At 34.0% G+C, this 12,913-nt stretch overlaps 4 protein-coding genes and 1 non-coding gene across 5 annotated transcripts; 1 reads left to right on the forward strand and 4 right to left on the reverse strand.

Moving 5' to 3' along the window:
• Positions 1-90: 90 nt before the first annotated feature.
• On the reverse strand, positions 91-162 carry Trnad-guc (transfer RNA aspartic acid (anticodon GUC)). The gene has a single exon. It is a non-coding gene; the product is annotated as a tRNA-Asp (tRNA).
• Positions 163-187: 25 nt separating this feature from the next.
• LOC128390231 (uncharacterized) lies at positions 188-2,451 on the forward strand. Its single transcript, XM_053349922.1, is given in 5 exon segments — positions 188-1,019; positions 1,104-1,393; positions 1,454-1,803; positions 1,894-2,015; positions 2,018-2,451. Coding segments are annotated over 5 exon segments (1,455 nt in total). The 5' UTR covers positions 188-589; the 3' UTR covers positions 2,281-2,451.
• A 153-nt stretch (positions 2,452-2,604) lies between these two features.
• On the reverse strand, positions 2,605-6,352 carry LOC128390223 (mitogen-activated protein kinase kinase kinase 7-like). Its single transcript, XM_053349911.1, has 6 exons — positions 5,178-6,352; positions 4,752-4,965; positions 4,374-4,509; positions 3,695-4,301; positions 3,564-3,617; positions 2,605-3,316 (listed from the first exon to the last, which is right to left on the reverse strand). The coding sequence occupies exons 1-6, from the start codon at positions 5,253-5,255 to the stop codon at positions 2,855-2,857; spliced, it is 1,551 nt and encodes a 516-aa protein (XP_053205886.1). The 5' UTR covers positions 5,256-6,352; the 3' UTR covers positions 2,605-2,854.
• A 333-nt stretch (positions 6,353-6,685) lies between these two features.
• On the reverse strand, positions 6,686-8,308 carry LOC128390241 (dnaJ homolog subfamily B member 12-like). The gene is made up of 3 exons (XM_053349934.1): positions 7,564-8,308; positions 7,064-7,227; positions 6,686-6,950 (listed from the first exon to the last, which is right to left on the reverse strand). Exons 1-3 carry the CDS (start codon positions 8,166-8,168, stop codon positions 6,826-6,828), a joined length of 894 nt encoding a protein of 297 aa, XP_053205909.1. The 5' UTR covers positions 8,169-8,308; the 3' UTR covers positions 6,686-6,825.
• A 291-nt stretch (positions 8,309-8,599) lies between these two features.
• Positions 8,600-12,849, reverse strand: LOC128390146 (proteoglycan 4-like). Its single transcript, XM_053349829.1, has one exon. It carries the CDS (start codon positions 12,583-12,585, stop codon positions 8,803-8,805), a length of 3,783 nt encoding a protein of 1,260 aa, XP_053205804.1. The 5' UTR covers positions 12,586-12,849; the 3' UTR covers positions 8,600-8,802.
• Between the last annotated feature and the right edge of the window lie 64 nt (positions 12,850-12,913).

A 12,913-nucleotide genomic window follows, 5' to 3' on the forward strand; every position in this document is an offset into this window, starting at 1 on the left:
GATTAAGAGACAATTAAAAAATAAACAATTAAGAGAAAGTTGGATTGGTTGAAATTTGATTTGGAAAAGAAAAAAGTTGAAAAAGTAAATCTCTCTGGCGGGGAATCGAACCCCGGTCTCTCGCGTGACAGGCGAGGATACTGACCACTATACTACCAGAGACTTCACATGAAAGAGAAGGATTTTTGCAACATATAAACCTAATTAAATTGATTGTTATTGTTAATTTTTTTCTCGCAATTAATTTTGATTAATTTTCTCACACTTTATTATTAATCATTTAGTTAAATGGAAATATTTATCAACTTTATTGATTTCAAATAGTTAATAATGAATTGAATGTTGGATAATATTGTTTATATCAATATCTCTGTGTGTGTATATTTGTTTAGGTTAATTGTTTGATTGAGATTCTCATGATGAATTAGTTAATCATATTGATTTTGATTTGTGTTTACTTATCATTTTTCAATTGTTAAGGTTGAAATGTGAACAATTGTTGTTTTTTTGTTCATTGATTTAGTTACCTGGATGTTGAAGGTTAGTTATCAATGAATGATTTGATTTTGAGTTTAATTGTTTGATTACTATGGATTCTAATGGGATTGATCGTCGTCAGGTTAAATCGTCGACTCGATGTCCTACACCCAAACCTAGCGAACGGAAGTTGAGTATTGTTTCCTGTTCCTCTTTGATTGCTCGTCATTTTGGTGAAAATGGTGAAAACGGTAATAAGGTTTTTCCGGGTGGACATTTTGTTGGACATGGCGGTGGACAAAGTGACATTTTATCGATTGAAGATGTTGACCCAAATAATATGACGGATACTGAAGGTTCGGGGACACTTTTTGTTCTTAAAAATTTAATCTGGTCCATGAAGATTATCGGCTTATGGCCAAAAGCGCAGAGTAAATTTTTCGATCGGCTTAACCCTCAATCGTGGGTCGTTTTTGTTTACCTTCACGTTTACGCCGTTCACAATGTGGTCAACTGGTTATTCACTTATTATCAGTACTCAGGTGAGTTGACACTTGATCGAAAATATTATCACCTTAATTGGAAAATTGGAGGTAAGATTATTTTTCGATTGACGAAACTTTTAGATTTCACAATTTTCTTGGAAAACGCATCCATGGTCATTAGAACTGGAGCAACGGCCGTGACATTTGACCTTTTCTTCATAAAATACTTGGAATCGGTTCGATCAATTAAACAAGTTGGACTTTTCCCCTTCAGTGAAGGAGGGGTCAGTCTAATGGAGCTTAAAACTCCGATCAATCTACTGGTCATCGCTAGTTGGGCCTATCTGATTATGGTTCTTGGGTTCACTTCGTGGTCAACGGCAACAATGGGAGTCCAAAAGTTTATGGACTATTATTTTTATGGATTCAGGGTAATTATTTCAAATCAATCACGAGCCTTTCGATCACCAACAATTTAATCTATCCCTTAGGTCGGACATGTAAACGCCATCGTGATGAGATTCGTAATGGCCTTTGTTTGGATCGCTCATATTGGTATAACTTTGTCGGCGGAGATTTTTCTTAAATCCTTTTACGTTGCTTCGTGCCTATTGTTGGGTAAAACGGCTCGAGCTTATAATGCAATGGTGGCCAATCTTGGTGAACAGGACACGATGACCGGAGCCGATGTTAACAAGGTCAACAAATTACACACCCAATTAACTGACCTTGTCCATGGAGTGGACAAAAATTTCACCCTAAAAGCTTTCATCTGGATATCAACAATTTTCCTTAACCTTTGCATTAAAATTGGAATCATTTGTATCGCTACTGACCCAAGGTCAGTATTCAAGTTTCTTGGTACACAAATTTTGCCTCGAAAATTTTTTGATAAACTTTTGTTCATTTCTTTGTTTTCATTTTCGTTTAGTTGGGTGAGTAATGCTACACTGGACATTATTAACTATCTGGTCATTTTTGTCGTCATCTCATTGACCGCTGCTGATGTTTCCCTTCAATGTGAGATTTTACTTCCGCTTGCCCACCGATTAGCAGCAAAGCGGACATGAAAAACTTGACCGTTCTTTATCAGGCTAAATTGATGATCGCTAAGATGAGCCACCCGATCGCCCAATTAACGGGATGGAAATGTTTTGTTCTAGATCGACCCTTCATCTTGACCATTACTGGAACCATCTTGACCTATTCAGTTGTACTCATGCAAATGTCCAGATCAATGGCCGCTCAAAATAACATGAAAAACTTGATCGCTAACAATACAAATCTTATTGAATCAATGAAAAACTCAACAATTTGATTTAATATTCTTGATTACTTCTTAGTGTTGATAGTTAATTGTTAGTTAATCAGCTCTCTCTCTCACTCTCGTTGGATTTGATAAACTGTTATAATATTTAAATTCAATTGTATTCATGTAAAACTAAGTAATTAATTGTTAACCAATAAAATTATGTTGCACTTTGGAAAATTCAATTGATTAGATTTTATCAATTAGTTGAGAGTCAATTTTTCTCAGACAATCAATTGATTGTTAAGAAGTAATTAATTTAACAACAGCAACAGGAAGTGTTTTTATTCAAGTTAATTAAGTTTATCGTAATAACTTATCAGATTATTCTAGTTGATTAAACAAATTGTTTATTTAAGTAACAAGATTAATTTATTTGATTCGATATAAGTAATTAAATATCAATCGATTGACAAATTATTTAAATTATCTGGGAACAATTAGAATCAAGTTAATTAATAAGAAACTAATCGTCATTGAACTTTAGGCGATGACAATCAAGAAACTTTAATTTCTCAATTATTTTGTTAGAACTGTTTTTTTCTCCCTAATCAAATTAGTTAATTGTAATGGAATCAGTTGATTAACCGATCATAACCCAACCCTGTTCTATTTCATAAGTGCTAAATTTATTTCGTTCCTTGGCTTCTAATAACGAGATCCTTTGGTCGGCAATCATTTTCGTGTATTTCGCTTGTTCCGATCTCAAAAGTGACCTTAAACTTTCCAGAGAATAGGTACAAGTTCCGTTAATCTCTTTTTCTATTTGTGACCTTTCAAGGCGATTTTCTTCCAGAACAATTATATTGAAATACTTTTCCAAATAATTTTTAGCCTCTTCACGATGGAGCTCGTAAAGTTGCATTGAAGCGCTATTTTGAACATTAGGTCGAGTGGGAATGAGATCAGGTGAAAGGAGAGCCTCGAAATCATCGTCATCGAGACCATCATAAGTATGATAGGAATCATTTGAATAGCGAGATGAGAGTTGACTTGGTTTGTCCAAAAATCGTAATTGTTTATTATCTTCACTCGAACTATTAATCTATATAATAAGTGATAATAATAGACAATCAAAATCAATGATAATCAACATAAACAATTGCACGTAAAATTATAATAGAAATGAGAAAATTAAGAAGACAAATAATAGTAAAGATGAAGACGATAGACATTTAGAACATTTTGAACATTTGATTACGAATTCTTTTCGAAAACGAAACTTGAGAAAATTCATCGGAAAGTGTTAGATCTTTTCTTTTCTTTAGATTACCGAATAATTTGAAACATACCAGTGGCCTGGAAGTCGACGGCTCATCTAATAGTTCTGATCGAGATGTGATTTGCTGTCATTTAGAAAAAAAAGAAAAAGAAAATAAGTTGATTGTTCATCTCTCATAACTTATATAAAGTGAAAACGAACCTGGAATGAAGGAGAGTTAATTGTTGTATTGGACTGAGGTTCCAACGAATTAATTGTTCGATTAGAGTCAACGGAAAGAGGTAGAGATACATTTAGAACATCGGATGATAGAGTTGATTGATAATATGATTGAGATGATGAGTCTTGAGATGATGTTGATGAATGAATTGAAGGAATCGTAAGGCACAACGAATCGATGGAATCGTTTTTATCATCGATGTAAAAGTTGAACAATTTTTGCATGATCGTCTCAACGGTGTGAATATCTGGCCTGAGGGAACTATCTTTGTTCCAACAACGGACCATTAGATGTTCCAATACTTCGGGACATTCTTTCAGTAACGGGGGACGAAGGCCTGCGGCAACAAGCCAGAATATTCGGCAAGATTCGGTTGTATCTTCGTAAGGTTTTCGACGGGATAAAACTTCCCATAAGATTATTCCCCATGAATAGATGTCACATTTTTCCGAATATGATTTAGTTTGAAATACTTCGGGTGCCATCCAGGCAGCAGATCCTCGTTGATTGGTCACCTCTGTGTCCACCATACGTAGTGTCCCAAAATCACAGAGTTTAATTGTTTGACCCTCATCGAACACTAAGAGACTAATGGAAGATAATTAAAAGTATCATTGCAGTTAATTGTTGTGGTGGTCCAATATTAAATTGGTACTTTACTTGGGTGGTTTTAAATCACGATGCATCATTGGCTTTGGTTTGATTGAATGTAAATATGAGATACCACGAGCAGCTTGAAGGCACCAGTTAATTGCGTGCGATAGTTTATAATTAATGTCCATTCTTTCATGAAGAACTAGATTGAGATGGAAATTGAAAGGATAAAAAATCGTTAGTGATAAAATCATAACAAACGGTGAGGGGAATTTAGTAAATGTAAGGGAGAAAATGTAATCAAATATTTACATTCACAGGTAAATTAACTAATCAGCTGATGGGTGTTGAAGATTAATTGATGAGAATAACAATTAAAGATGAAAATCAAGGACAAATTGTCACAAAAATAGAGATAAAAATAGCAAGACAATAGAAACTTACTGTGATCTAATGAGCCTAATTCAGCATATTCCAAGACTAGAAGTGAATGTTTCGGACAAATGCCGAACAATTTAATTATATTAGGGTGTTTATCTTGGGGAAAGTGTTTGATTTCAGCGTGAAAATTTTGCTTATAGTGGAAAGATTTAGTGGCCACAACTGTACCATTCCAACGGGCGATCCGAATCTGACCGAATGTCCCATGGCCACAAACCTGAACAAAGAAGAAACAAAGACAACAATGATAGAAAAAAAAAGAAATGACAATTGGTATGAACAAAGTGATAGACAAATGGTAGAAAATGAAATGATTGAAATGAGGAATCAAATTAGATAAACAATCAATCAAAATCAGAGAGGAAAACAAAACAAAAGGAAAAACAGAAAACAAACAAGAAGAAAATAAAAACAAATAGAAAAACTCACTGGTCCATATTCAAGTTGTTCACTTGGAATTAGATTGAACTTTTGATACAGTTCATCATCCGATATAACTGACGACATAATTAGTTAATTGTTCGCGGTGAAGAAATAACAATAATCAACTGATTAAACCGATTCACTGCAAGTACGATTATCAAATGAGAAAATCACCAATTCGGATTAACTGTTTACTTTTACGCCACCTAACGAGTGGATCGAATGAGGAAAAACTCAATTGTACCTTTTTCTGTAATTAAATTTAGTCTATGATTTAATTGTGTGAAAAATAATCAGCTCATCAATTAACTGTCATTTCTGGTGATTAAGTTTCATTACAATTTGGTTAATTGTTACACGATGATGGACAATAAGATGGATACATGTGTATATAAGTGTATACAATGTATGAGATTTTTGTTTCAATGATAATGTTATAAAATTGATTTTGTTTTAATATCTTTGTTTGTTTTGGTTGATTTGATATAAATCCTTGCTGTTAATGAAGATTGGATTAATTAGCATCAAAGTCAATTAATTTCTTTCTTAATTTTAAATGACGGATGAATGTATGAAATGAGAGAGAGAGAGGAGGATAAGGATGGAGATGGGAATAGGTAAATGTCAACAAGATGATTGATTAAAAAACAATAATCATCATTTGGTTCACTTTTGTTTTTGTTTACATTTTTATAATAAGAAATCAACTTGAGAAATAAACAACTAATTACACAGATTATATATTAATTAGAGGAGAAAATAAGAAGGAAATTAAAGATTTAGATGGTGGAAAGTGGTGGTGGTGATGGTTTGTTGATTAGTGGATTAAGGAATAGGATTCACTTGATTTGGAACCGGAATTGATTGAATCGATTGAAGAAATTAAAATGTCCAAATCTTTTTTGTTTTCCCTTCCTTATTGTTGTGGTTAATTGTTTTGACTTTTTTTTTTGATACACTTTTGTCTCATGATTAAATTTACACAATCAAATGATGAGGACAAAAGGTATTCATGTTGATTTATTTAGGATTTTTGCACAATGGTGAATGAGAATTGAATCAGAATTAATCTGAAAATCCTCAGTTGTTTTTTTCTTTACACCAAATTAATTGTTCACAAAATCACTTATTGATTAACTGGTTGTTGATTATCAGCGTAATTTAAAGTGTTGCGATTTTAAATGTTATCCTTTTAATTTGTGATGACTTATAACAGCTGACCAATTGTGATTTGATTGTTTGTATATTATATTTACTATTGTTGTTATATGTTGGCTATATTGCTTTGCTGATGGTTTCCAAGCTATTTGACCAAAATTGTTGCAGCCAAAGGGCAAAAATGATCTTAATTGTGTCTTTGTCATTGTAGTTGTAGACAAGATCATGATAAGGAAATTTTCATTATTAATACATGTATTTGGTGTGGTTCATGTAGATGACAATGAATTTGTTATAGAGTTGAGGAAAAAAAGAAGATGTTGACAATAAGATTGTTGTTGTTGTTGTTTTGGTGGTGGTGGTTGTGTGTTGGTGATGTTGATAATTATGAATTGTCATCAAATTATAGTGAAGAACTGGTAAGAAATTGTTTTTCTCTTTTCTCGATAGTCCATTTAAATGTTTTCGAATCAATGGTTTCATCCCAATAAAAGGATTAATAGTAAACATAATGTTCTCGCATCTCATTAAATTTGGTGCAAGAATTTAATTTGTAGGCTCTGGCTTTTTCCTCCAATTCTTTATCCCCATAGCTTCGGGCTCTCCATAACATTGCATCTCCTAAACATTGAAAATGGGGGAAAAAAGTAAATACATTCATATTAATACGATTAAACTGTTACATAACGATGATATTGAATAGATTAATTAATATAGAAAATTAATATACTTACGATGATTTTTCTCTCGATAACAAGCTGCTCTTAGATTGTTAGCATATTCTTCTTCTACTAAAGCTTCTACTCGTCTTAAATTACTTTTGTATTCATTTTCAAAATTATCTTTTACATAATAAGGGACCTTAAATGAAGAAGTTGTTCTTTCATTTGAATATTTTCTGCAAAGAAACAAAAAGAGATTAATAGTAGAGAGATAAAACAAGGTGAGAACAAGAGCATAAATCTACTTTCAAGATTAATCCTGATTCGGACTTTGATATGGATTTTTTTTTCTCAACTATAGTTGAAAATCTGATGATCAACTAATTGTTTAGAAATGGAGAAGAGAGAAAAAGAGAAAGCTCACTGAGTGTGGATAACATTGAATCATTTTCTCTTTCATCTGATTTAAGGTTAAGAGATGATATTGAAAAGTAGAACGATTAACAATTGAAGAGTTGGTTGTGTTCTGTCACATGAAGTAGATTTACACTGATGATGTTTAACTGACTTACAGAGTTCTTTGTAAACTGAATGCTGGATCTGAGACAAAGAATGAGCTCATCATTGATAGGCAGACAAGGAACAGAACAGGTAACATTTGAATTAGGACACCAAAACCGCTTGGTTCTTGTTGTGGTGATTGATTTTGAGTCCTTGAACTAGGATAACGACCATTACGACGTAAATATACATTTCCACCACCAAAGAACATATTAAACAATTCTTCAGCTGAAACATCACCATCAAATCCTCTATGATATTCAAAGTAATTACCATCATCAGTAAAAACGGTTGTTCTTGAACGAGAACTAGTTTGTGATCGACTAGATCCATCTTCAGGTCCATATAGATCATATTGCCTTCTTTTCTCGGTATCTGAAAGAACCACGAAAGCATTACTAATCGCTTTAAATGCTTCTGAAGCTCCTGGTGTTTTATTCTTATCCGGATGAAATTGTAAGGCCATTTTACGATATTGTTTCTTTAATTCAGCTTCCGTAAATTCTTTGCTCACTCCTAATAGTTCATAATGATTTTTACACCGTTTGATACGCCGAACAGCCTCCAACTGTTCCTGAGTATATTCATTTGAGCTGGATGATGAGGGGGAATCCATGGTATTAACAAAATGTAAAAATCAAGGGGAACAAGTCTAAAAACAAAAGATTAATTAGTAGTCCCTAAATTATTAAGAAATAAACAAACAAAAACCGATTAATTTACCAATAAAAACAAATGACCAAATAAAATGAATCAACATTCAGATGAAAACAAGCAAATATCTGATCCTTTCTTAGGATCTTTTCAGAAACTGATCCGTTTTGATTCTGATGGCGGTTCGTTTGAATCGGTTCGTAATTGAATCCAAACTTTGGAATCCAAAGTTTGGATTGTGATTAACTGATTGGAATGATTATTTAGAGGAAATTCATGTTTTCGGTGAAATTGGTAAATTCGACTTGATGGGTTGGTGGATTTTAATGTGAGTAAATTAACAGGGGAAAGTGATTTGGGTTAAGATGGAAATGATCTTAGAGATTTGGTTAGTTAATTGTTCAAATGTTTATTGTTAAAATGAAAATTGGTTACATAAGTTTGATAAAGAGAAGAAAAATTAAACAGTAATTAAAGATTAAAAGGTATATTGAGATTATCATATTGTAAGATTATCGATTCTTGTTTTGGTAACTATTTTAGTCCCTGAATGAGAAAATTAAGAAGTAAGATTATAATTGATTTGGTTTTTTTCTTTAGACGACATTACAGTTCATTAAGAACTTAATTATTATCGCCATGATTGTTTCATCTTCTTTGGCTTTCTTGTTATCTTCTTCCTTGGTTTGATCAAGTTTCGCCTTCTCTTCATCAGTGAATTCTGAAGGTTTATTAGGTGCAAGGCCACTTTCCATGACCGAAACACCCGATTTAACCGAATCGGCCTCACGAGAAAATGATGAAATCTGAGTTGATTTTTCTTGCGATTTCGGTTGACTTTTGATTATCATTGGGGCCACTTTGGCTAATGGTTTCGGTTTAACAACCTGAGCATCGGATTTCGAGGATGATGACGATGTCGATTTAGTTGATGATTTAGGTAGAAATGGAGATGATTTCGGTCCCCCTGATGATTTAGAGGGAATTAAATCTTTCGGTGAAACAAGTAGATTCGACTTCAATTTGGTTGATGGTAAATTAACTCCAGGAGAAACTGATTTAGCTGGAATTTGTGGTTGAGAACTTTGTTTTGGAGTAATTAGTGGTGCTGGTGATGAGGATGGAGGCTCTTGTTTAGCTGATGATTTAGGAGGAGATGTTGATGATTTTAATCCACCTGATGATTTCGATAGAGTTAATGATTTCGGTGTAATAGTTAAATTTGATTTCGATTTGGTTAAAGGTAAACTGAATCCTGGAGGAGTTGGTTTAGGTGATTCAGTTGATTCTGATGATTTAAGAATTGTTTTAGACTTGGAAACGGGAACTGCTTTAATCAATGGTTTGGGTGGAGATGAAGTAGATTTTAAGCCATCTGATGATTTAGATGAAGTTACTGTTATTGGTGGGATAGACAATTTAGACTTGGATTTCGATGATGGTAAATTAAGAACAGGGGAAAGTGATTTAGGTGAAGGTGAAGATAATTTAGTTCCACTTGACGATTTCGATGGAGTTAATGATTTGGGTGACAAATTTAAATCTGATTTCGATTTAGATGAACTTAGATCAGGGAAAAGTGATTTAGGTGCAATTGATGGTTGGGAACTTTGTTTTGAAGTAACTAATGTCGACTTTGGTGTCAACGCTGATGAAGATACTGATCCTGGTTTAGTTGATGATTTAGGTGGAGATGAAGTTGATTTCAATTCAGTTGATGATTTCGGTGAAAGAGTTAAATTTGATTTTGATTTGGATAAACTCAATCGAGGTGAAAGTGACTTAGGTGATGGTGGAGATGATTTCAAGTCACTTGATGATTTAGATGAAGTTACTGATGCTGGTGAGACGGATAATTTGGACTTGGATTTCGATGAAGGTAAATTAAGAACGGGAGAAAGTGATTTAGGTGAAGGTGGAGCTAATTTAGTTCCACTTGATGATTTCGATGGAGTTAAAGATTTTGGTGAAAGAGTTAAATTTGATTTGGACTTTGGTGATGATGGAGATGATGGAGATAATTTCAATCCACTTGATGATTTAGAAGAAATCAAAGGTTTTGATGTGACAGTTAAACCAGATGATGGAACAACAGTTTTCGACTTGGAAACGTGTGATGATTTAGAGGGAATTAAATCTTTCGGTGAAACAAGTAGATTCGATTTCAATTTGGTTGATGGTAAATTAACTCCAGGAGAAATTGATTTAGTTTGAATTGGTGGTTTGGAACTTTGTTTTGAAGGAATCAATGTTGACTTTGGTTTCGATGATGATGATGATGCTAGAGATGGAGATCCTGGTTGAGTTGATGATTTAGGTGAAGATGGAGATGATTTAAACCCACCTGATGGTTTAGATGGAGTTGATGATTTCGGCGAAAGAGTTAGTTTGGATTTCGATTTGGAAGACGGTAAATTAAGACCCGGAGAAAGTGACTTGGGTGATGATGGAGATGATTTTAGTCCACTTGATAATTTTGGTGAAATTGGTAAATTTGATTTTGGTGATGATGGAGATGATTTTAATCCACCCGGTGATTTAGGGGTAATCAATGGTTTTGGTGGAGTGGGTATAGTTGATTTCGATTTGGATGAAGGTAAATTAAGACCCGGAGAAAGGGATTTGGGTGAAGATGGTGATGATTTTAGTCCGCTTGATGGGATTGATAATTTTGGTGAAATTGGTAAGTTCGACTTGGATTTTGATGAAGATACGTTGAGGCCCGGAGAGAGTGATTTAGGTGAAGATGGAGAGGGTTTCGAATCACTTGAAGGTTTCGGTGGAATTGTTGGTTTTGGAGTTAACCCAGATGATGCAAGAACAGTTTTCGACTTTGAAACGGGCGATGAAGGAATCGATCCCTTTGGTGATATAGTCAACTTTGACTTGGACTTAGCTGAAGGTAAATTAAGACCTGGAGAAAGTGATTTAGGTGATGATGGAGACGACGGAGACGATGGAGATGATTTTAATCCACCTGATGATTTGGGTGAAATTGGTAAAGTTGATTTCGATTTGGATGATAAGTTAAGACCAGGAGAAAGTGATGGTGGAGCTTTGAAACCAGTAGATGATTTGGACTTAATTAATGATGAAGGTGCAATCAGCATTTTCGACTTGGTTTTTGCTGAAGGTATTTTAAAACCAGGGGAAAGTGAATTAGGTGGTGATGGAGATGATGGAGTTGATTTCAAGCCAGTTGATGATTTACCTGGAGTTAATGGTGAGAGAGATAATTTTGACTTGGATTTTGATGTGAGTAAATTAACAGGAGAAAGTGATTTGGGTGAAGATGGAGATGGGGATGATTTTAATCCACTTGATGATTTGGATGGAGTTAATGATTTCGGTGTGACAGTTAATCCCGATGTTGTGGACTTGGAAGCTGGTGATGATTTCGGTGAAATTGGTAAAGTTGATTTCGATTTGGAAGAAGGTAAATTAAGACCTGGAGAAAGTGATTTAGGTGATGATGGAGATGATGGAGATGATTTCAATCCACCTGATGACGGAATTGATATTTTTGGTGAAATCGGTAAATTTGACTTGGATTTCGATGAAGACAAATTAGCACTCGGAGAAAGTGATTTAGATGCGATTGATGATTGAGAATTTTGTTTTGGAGTAATTGAGCTCGACTTTGATGTGGTTGATGTTGATGACATTGATCCCGGTTTAGTCGAAGGAGTAAATTGAACTCTACTCTTAGATTTTGAAGGTATCGATGGTGATGTTGATTTAGGATCCAAATTTACCTTAAGCAATGATTTAGGTGCTGATGGAGATGAAGGAGGTTTCAGTCCACCGGACGATTTAGAGGGAGTCAATGGCTTTGGTGGAGTGGGTAAAGTTGATTTAGATTTAGATGAAGACACATTGAGGCCTGGAGAAAGTGATTTAGGTGATGATGGAGATGATTTTAATCCACCTGATGATTTAGAGGGAATCAATGGTTTTGGTGGAGTAGGTAAAGTTGATTTCGATTTGGATGAAGGTAAATTAAGACCTGGAGAAAGGGATTTGGGTGAAGATGGAGATGGGGATGATTTTAATCCACTTGATGATTTCGATGGAGTTAATGATTTCGGTGTAACAGTTAATCCCGATGTTTTGGACTTGGAAGCCGGTGATGATTTCGGTAAAGTTGATTTAGATTTAGATGAAGACACATTGAGGCCTGGAGAAAGTGATTTAGGTGATGATGGAGATGATTTCAACCCACCTGATGATTTGGATGGAGTTAATGATTTCGGTGGACTTAAACCAGATTTAAATGACGATTTACCAACACTCGATTTACCAGTGGTCACTTTTTCCTTGGACATTGATTTATTGTCTTTCTTTCCTGAAAAGGAAGGTGGTTGTTTAGATGAACTCATCTTGCAAACCTTGTGATGATAATTTAATCACAATTAAAATAAAAACTTCCTTAATTGTCCCATTCACAATGGTTGTTACACTTTCACCTCGTCACAAAATAAAATCAAAACCCAATCAGTCAATCAACTTAATTACTTTGATACAAATTATTGGGAAAAACAAACAATACAATAAGAGAGTTAACTTGATTTAATTTAATTGTTGTAACAGTTTTCTTTAAATAAAAAAATTGTATAATCATTGTTTAAATTGCAATTTAATCTAATTGTTGTCATCTTGATTTGCTTTATTTTTAATATCTTCAACCTTTTTCTTGTTGTTTACAAG

Source organism: Panonychus citri, unplaced genomic scaffold, assembly GCF_014898815.1.
Source record: "Panonychus citri isolate SS breed McGregor unplaced genomic scaffold, ASM1489881v1 Contig00011, whole genome shotgun sequence".
Classification (NCBI taxonomy): domain Eukaryota; kingdom Metazoa; phylum Arthropoda; class Arachnida; order Trombidiformes; family Tetranychidae; genus Panonychus; species Panonychus citri.